Source organism: Ursus arctos, chromosome X, assembly GCF_023065955.2.
Source record: "Ursus arctos isolate Adak ecotype North America chromosome X, UrsArc2.0, whole genome shotgun sequence".
Classification (NCBI taxonomy): Eukaryota; Metazoa; Chordata; class Mammalia; order Carnivora; family Ursidae; genus Ursus; species Ursus arctos.
Genome location: NC_079873.1, coordinates 44,432,463 through 44,440,649, shown reverse-complemented (window position 1 = coordinate 44,440,649; position 8,187 = coordinate 44,432,463). Strand labels below are relative to the sequence as shown.

Genomic DNA, 8,187 nt, shown 5'->3' with positions numbered 1-8,187 from the left:
AATCTTGCATCAGAGTGGAACATTTGTTACAACTGATGAACCTATGTTAACACATCATAATCACCCAAAGTCCATAGTTTACATTAGAGTTTATTTGTGGTCTTGTACATTCTACAGGTTTGAACACATGTGTAAGGACATATATCCATTACATAAATCATAAAGAGTAGTTTTGCTACCCTAAAAATCCTCTGTGCTCTGCCTCTTCATCCCTCCCTCCCTCCCCCTAACCCCTGGCAACCACTGATCTTTTTACTGTCTTCATTGTTTTGCCTTTTCCAGAATGTCATAAATGGTTGGAACCATATAATATACAGCCTTTTCAAATCAGCTTCATTTAAGGTTCTTCCATGTCTTTTCATGAATCGATAGCTCCTTTCTACTTGAATTATATTCCATCGTCTGGATATACCATGGTTTATTTATCCCTTCACCTACTGAAGGACATCTCGGTTGCTTTCACGTTTGGGCAGTTTTAATTTTTTTAATTTTTTTAATGTTTTTTATTATGTTAGTCACCATACAGTACATCTCTGGTTTCCGATATAAAGTTCGATGATTCATTAGTTGTGTATAACACCCAGTGCACCATGCAATACGTGCCCTCCTTACTACCCATCACCGGTCTATCCCATTCCGCCACCCCCCTCCCCTCTGAAGCCCTCAGTTTGTTTCTCATAGTCCATAGTCTCTCATGTTTCATTCCCCCTTCTGATTACCCCCCCTTTCTTTATCCCTTTCTTCCCCTACCGATCATCCTAGTTCTTATGTTCCATAGATGAGAGAAATCATATGATAGTTGTCTTTCTCTGCTTGACTTATTTCACTTAGCATTATCTCCTCCAAGTTTGGGCAGTTTTAAATAAAGCTGCTACAAATATCCATGTGCAGATTTTTGTGTGGACATAGTTTTCAAATTCTTTTGGGTAAATACCAGAGAGCATGATTGCTGGATAGTATGGAAAGAGTGCGTTTAGTTTTGTAAGAAACTGCCAAACTGTCTTCCAAAGTGGCTGTACCACTTTGCATTCCCACCAGCAATGCATGAGAGTTCCTTTTGCTCCATATCCTAACCAGCATTTAGTGGTGTCAGCATTCTGAATTTTGGCCATTCTGATAGGTATGAAGTAGTGTCTCCTTGTTGTTTACATTTGCATTTCTCTAATGACATAGGGTATGGAGCATCTTTTCACATGCTTATTTGCCACCTGTATATCTTCTTTGGTGAGGTACCCGTTGAGATTTTTGGCCCATTTTTATATGGAGTTGTTAATTTTCTTACCATTGAGTTTTAAGAATTCTTTATATATTTTGGATAACAGTCCTCTATCAGATATGTCATTTTCAGATATTTTCTTTCAGTTTGTGGCTGGTCTTTTCATTCTCCTGCCAGTATCTTACACAGAGCAGAAATTTCTTTTTAATTTTAACAAAGTCCAGCTTATCAATTCTTTCTTTCATGGCTCATGCCTTAGGTGTTGTATCTAAAAAGTTATTGACAATCCCAAGATCATCTTGATTTTCTCCTATGGTATCTTCTAGGAGTTTTACAGTTTTGCATTTTATGTTTAGGACTGTGGTCCATTCTGAATTAATTTTTGTGAAGGGTGTAAGGTTGGTGTCTAGATTCGTTTTTTGGCATGTGGGTATCTAGTTGTTCCAGCACCGTGTGTGTGTGTGTGTGTGTGTGTGTGTGTGTGTGTGTTAAGAACACTTAACATGAGATCTACCTTGTTAACAAATGTTTAAATGTACAGTGCATTATTGTTGACTATATAGGTACAGGACAGTACAGCAGCTCTCTAGAGTTTATTCATCTTATTTGACTGAAACTTTATGCCCATTGATTAGTAACTCCCCATTTCCCTCTTACTCCAGTCCCTGACAACCACCATTCCATTCTTTGAGTCTATGAATTTGACTATTTTGGATACCTCATATGAGTGGAATCATGCGGTATTTGTCTTTCTGTGACTGCATTATTTCACTTAGCATATTGTCATCAAGTTTTATCCATGTTGTCACACACTGCAGAATTTCCTTCTTTTTAAAGGTTGAATAGTAGTCCATTGTATGTATATACCACATTTTCTTTATTCATTAATTAATGGGTGTTTAGGTCGTTTCCATATCTTGGCTATTGTGAATACTGCTGCAATGAACATAGGAGTGCTTATATCTCTTTGAGATCCTGATTTCAATTTTTTTTTTTTTTTGGCATATAACCGGAAGTGGAATTGCTGGATCATATGATAATTCTATTTTTAGAATTTTTTGAGGAACCCCAATACTGTTTTCCATAGTAGCTGCACCATTTTGCATTCCCACCATCAGTGTGCAAGTGTTCTAATATCTCCATATCCTCACCAACACTTTTCTTTTGTTTGTTTTTTAAGTTATCTCTTCACCCAATGTGGGGCTTGAACTCATGACCCCAAGACCAAGAGTTACATGCTCCACCAACTGAGCCAGCCTGGTACTCCTCCCCTGCCTTTTTTTGGTAATAGCTATCCTGACAGGTGTCAGCACCTGTTGAAAAGATTATTTTTGCCCCATTGTATTACATTTTCTCCTTTGTCAAAGATCAGTTGACTTGGGGTGCCTGGATGGCTCAGTCAGGTAAGTGTCCGACTCTTGACTTTAGTTCAGGTCATGCTCTCAAGGTTGTGGGATCGAGCCTCGTGTCGGGCTGCCTACTTATGATTCTCTCTCTCTCCCTCTCCCTCTGCCCCTCCTGCCTCCTCTAAAAAAAATCAGTTGGCTATATTTACGTGGGTATATTTCTGAGCTCTCTCTTCTGTTTCATTGATCCATGTGTATTCTTTTGGCAATACCACACTGTCTTAAATACTGTAGTTTTATACTAAGTCTTGAAGTTGGGTTGTATCAGTCCTCCTACCCTGTTCTCTGTCAATATTGTGTTGGCTACTCTTTTGCCTCTCCATTTTACATTTTACAATCAGTTCGTTGATATCCATGAAATAACTTGCTGGGCTTTCTTTGTCTGGTTTAGGGATCAGGATCAGAGTAATGCTGAACTCATAAAATATTGTTGGGAAGTATTCCCTCCTTGTGGTAGGTACAATTCTAAGATTGCCCCCAAGATTCTCAGCCCCGGTATACACATACCTTCTCCTACTTACTTAATTAAACGTGAATCCAGTTACTGTTGTGAAGGGATTTTGAAGATGTAACTTTCCAAAATCCAAAGCACTAGAAGCATTTGACACACTGTTGCTGGCTCAAAGACCTGGGGGCCATGTGACAAAGGACAGGGTGGCCTCTAGGAGATAAGAGTGGCCTCAGCTGATTGCCCACAAGAAAGTGGGATCCTCTGTCCCAAACTGCAAGGAACTCAATTTTGCCAACTACAAGAATGAGCTTGGAAACATTTTTCCCTAGAGCCTCCAGACAAGAACTTAGCATGGCCAGCATCTTGATTGCAGCCTTGTGTCACCCTTAGCAAAGAGCCCAGTCATGTTGTGCTGGACTTCTGACCTGCAGAAACTGAAGTAATAAATAAATATTGATTGAAACTATTAAATTTATAGCAGTTTCTTTTGCAGCAATAGAAAATTAATACGTTCCTCTTCTATCTCCTGGAAAGTTTGTGTACAATTGCTATTATTTCTTCCCTCTTTGGTCAAATGGAATGCCCAGTGAAGCCATCTGGGCATGGAATTTTCTTTATGGAAATGTTTTTAACTATGAAATGAATTTCTTTAAAGACATATGGTTATTCAGGTTGTATTTTTTCCAGTGAGTTTGATAGCTTGTATCTCTTAAGGAATGTGTCAATTTTATCTAAATTGTCAAATTCGTGAGCATAAAACTCTTTATAACATCCCTTTATTATTATCTCAATTTCTGTAGAATTTATAGCATTTTCCCATATCTTATTCCTGATATTAGTCATTTGGGTCTTCTCTCTCTTTTCCCTCCTCATTCTGGCTAGAGGTTTATCAATTTTCTTGATCTTCCCAAAGAGCCAGCTATTGGTTTCTTTGATTTTGTCTACTGTTTTTCAGTTTTCTACTTCAGTGATTCCTGCTCTTATCTTTGTTATTTCCTTTCTTCTACTTATTTTGGGTTTAATTTCCTCTTTTTATCATAATTTCTTAAGCTGAGGTCATTGGTTCGAGACCATTCTTTTTTAATATAAGTATTTAATGCTATAAATTTCTTCCTAAGCACTGATTTTGCTACATTCCATAACTTTTGATAAATTATAGTTTCATTTTAATTCCATTCAAAATACTTTCTGATTTTCATTATGATTTCTTCTTTGATCCCTGGTGTGCTGGTTGTCAATTTATTGCCTCTCCACTTCAAATTCACCCTTTCTGCGTGCTCTGTGATAATGGAGCATATTTTAACTATTTTTCTTTTGCCAGCTGGCACGGAGGCTTTCTCAGTAGAGGGTGCTGGAGAGATATTGCAGGAGGAAAAGAGGCTTCCTTCCTGATTCCTGTGTGCTTGCTTGGCAGGCTTCTTCTGCATGGCTCTTTCTAGCATCAGACTCCTGCAGCGCTCACAACTTTTCCAGGCCCTGGTCCTTGCAGTGCATGGCAGCCAGTAGCACCCAGTGATCAGTAGCTTTTCCCTCCCCCTAGCACTCACCCTCAGACACTTTGGTAGCAAGCTGAATGCTTCTGGATCCTGCAGCCTCCCCAGGGCCTGGTTCCTTTGGTGCACAGAGGCCAGCAGCACTCAGTGAATCCCACAGCAGGCAGATTTCTGGCACGTTCCAGAGAAGAGATTTCCAGCAAGTTCCAACAGTGCAGCACCACAGTGATTTCTATGCCATTCAATGGGCTACAGTCATGCCTCTCCAACAAAATCTGGATCTCAGCCCCAGAGCATTGTATCTCAGCCTAGAGATAGTGACTACTTCTTCTATCTGCGATTCCTATATTCTTTGGAGTTCTCTTTACATCTTCATAGCCAACCTCTCATTATTCTGATCCCCTGTTATAGGGAATACCTTATATTAACTTTCCCTGTTCAAATTCCTGTGTCATTCCTCTCTCCAGATAGGACTCAGGCTGATATAGAATTGTCACCAAGAGTGGTCCCAGGAAATAGACCTGCAGAAATGAGACTTTGGGTTTGGTTTGTTCACACCTCTGGGCTTGAGCACAGTCCTTGCCAATGAGAAATGGATGCTTGTAAACCACGGCATATGGTGGCATCACAATTAATCAACCTATGGTTGATTGTGTTGAAATGCCAGCTGAAGCACGTCCTTGGAAGCCTAAACGGCTGCTGCGCTTAACCATTATGGCAGTAATCATGGCTATAAAGATTGTGATGTGGGATGGATTATTTTGAGTGCACTGTGCACTTACAAAGAGAAAATGACAAGCTTAGGTCCATTAATTTCTTAGCTCAAGCCACAGTCTAAGAACCAGAGAGCTTTCATGATGCCTAAAAGTTGCTCTTATTTATTGTAGCTACAGGGCTAATGTTGCTGAAAATCAAGTGCAATATTTAATTGTATGAGCTCTTTTTCGTGGCACCTCAGAGGCGGTAGGCTGCTTCAGGATGAAGCTGAACATCTCCTTCCCAGCTACTGGCTGCCAGAAACTCACTGAAGTGGACGATGAACGCAAACTTCGTACGTTTTATGAGAAGTGTATGGCCACAGAAGTTGCTGCTGATGCTCTGGGTGAAGAATGGAAGGGTTATGTGGTTCGAATCAGTGCTGGCAATGACAAACAAGGCTTCCCCATGAAGCAGGGTGTCTTGACCCATGGCCGTGTCCACCTGCTGCTGAGTAAGGGGCATTCCTGCTATAGGCCAAGGAGGACTGGAGAGAGAAAATGCAAATCTGTACGGGGTTGCATTGTGGATGCCAATCTCAGTGTTCTCAACTTGCTCATTGTAAAAAAAGGGGAGAAGGATATTCCTGGACTCACTGATACTACTGTGCCTCGTCACCTGGGGCCCAAAAGAGCCAGCAGAATCCGCAAGCTTTTCAATCTCTCTAAAGAAAATGATGTCCGCCAGTATGTTGTGAGAAAGCCCCTAAACAAAGAAGGTAAGAAACCTAGAACCAAAGCACCCAAGATTCAGCGTCTTGTTACTCCGCGTGTCCTCCAACACAAACGTCGGTGTATCGCTTTGAAGAAACAGCGCACTAAGAAAAATAAGGAAGAGGCTGCAGAATATGCTAAACTTTTGGCCAAGAGAATGAAGGAGGCCAAAGAAAAATGCCAGGAACAGATTGCCAAGAGACAGAGGCTGTCCTCTCTGAGAGCTTCTACCTCTAAGTCTGAGTCCAGTCAAAAATGAGATTTTCTAAGAGTGACAAATAAATAAGATCGGACATAAAAAATATTTAATTGTATGGGTTGTTAAATTGCAATGACAGTTGAATTCAGTCTGGACAAGTTTCTCATGTGAAAGTTGGGGCATTGACTTGTAAAGAATGGGATCCTGAAACTTGGAATGGTAATATCAGTTTGGTTCCAGATGAAACTGACAATCTTAAACTACCAAGTCACTCTGAGCCTCCCTTACTAATGGAAGTAGCTTGCCCCTCAGTGTCTGAGTCTAGCCTTTCTCTCCTTGAAAACACTGTAATAAACTCACCTGGTCCAAATGCTTTGAAAGCAGATGACCATTCTCCTCAAGACCAAACACAACCACCCCCTACTGCTGATAGAACCATAACTGAAGTCAGATCTCAGCGTGTTCCAGGGGAATAAGTACACACTATGACCAAGGAAGAAAGAGCTTATATACACAAAGAATTGTAAGACTGCTATTATATATTGGCAGAAACCTGGGAGATCTGTGCAGAAGCAGATTCTAAGGGTGTTAGATAAAGGAAGGCAAAATTCATTGATATGGGTACACTTACTAGAAATTCTGGATTTAATATGTCAGTACATGCAGCTGAAGGTGGCTCTAAGAGCTTACTTTGTTGACTGACTGAAAATGGAACTCATCTGTGGCCCACATTAATGAAGTTGAGATGCCAGATGTGCCCTGGCATGTTATAGAAGAGGGAATCCAAAAGCTTAGGGTGATAGGAATGCTGGACAGGATTTATAATGTATGACTTGTATACAAAATCCCCAACCATGTTCCATGAAAAGGCTCAGAAGACACCTCCTTCACACTGAAACACTAAGAAATCCATTAGTGAGAGGAGCACCTGCATCCTTGGAAGCTCTGTGGTTGTTTCCCTTTACAGGCCAGGTATGACTTCAGGGGAAGAATGACCCTGATGGCAATCCAGAGTTCATCAGTGTTGACTCTCTGATCATAGGCCCAGAGTACAAAGACCCTGGGGACAGAGTGGTTTCAACGGAAGAGCTGCTGGCACACTGCCCAACACCGCCTCACATGGTGGTGGGTTCTGCTCCTGCACTCAGCACCAAGCTCCCCAGTTACCCCAGGTACAGCTCTAGCAGCCCGGGATGGCATGGGCTGCACCCTGCAGAGCCATGGGGACATGGTGCCTCCACCCAGATTTCAATGGACCAGGCCTCTAGGCAAAGCTGCAGACTCAGAACCCCAGCCAGGAAAGCTGTGGGGCCCCAGCAGCGAACTTCCTTGGGGGCCAGCTATCCAAAGCCTTAGGGGCCCAACTCATGCCCACTAAAGCTCTGGAGTAAGCCTGTCACCATATGCCTCTCTCCAGTGTGTCTGGAAGGCGAGACATCCACCCCAGTGGGCCTGTGGGGCAGAGAGTCCAGCCAAAGAGGAATACTCTTGAGCCTTAAGGTCTAATGGAATTTGCCCCCTTTGGATTTTGGACTTGCCTGGACCCTGTCACTCTTTCCTTCTCTCCTGTTTCTCCCTTTTGGAATGGGAATGTCTACCCTATGCCTGTGCCAACATTATATTTTGAAAGTACATGACTTGTTGGGTTCACAGCCAGAGAGCAATTTGCCTCAGGATGAATCATACCTTGAGTCTCACTCATATCTGATTTTTTTATTATGTTCAGTTAGCCACCTGTATAGTACATCATTAGTTTTTGATGTAGTGTTCAATGATTCATTAATTGCGTATAACACCCAGTATTCATCATAATACGTGCTCTCCTCAATACTCATCACCCGACCACCCCATTCCCCCACCCATCCCTCTGAAACCCTCAGTTTGTTTCCTGGAGTACATAGTCCCTCACAGTTCATATCCGATTTAGATAGTATTTAGATGAGACTTTTAGGT

The 8,187-nt window shown here is 41.7% G+C and overlaps 1 protein-coding gene across 1 annotated transcript; it reads left to right on the top strand.

Moving 5' to 3' along the window:
* Window positions 1–297: 297 nt before the first annotated feature.
* On the top strand, window positions 298–6,348 carry LOC113247514 (40S ribosomal protein S6-like). Its single transcript, XM_048213506.2, has one exon. It carries the CDS (start codon window positions 5,545–5,547, stop codon window positions 6,292–6,294), a length of 750 nt encoding a protein of 249 aa, XP_048069463.1. The 5' UTR covers window positions 298–5,544; the 3' UTR covers window positions 6,295–6,348.
* The last annotated feature ends 1,839 nt before the right edge of the window (window positions 6,349–8,187 follow it).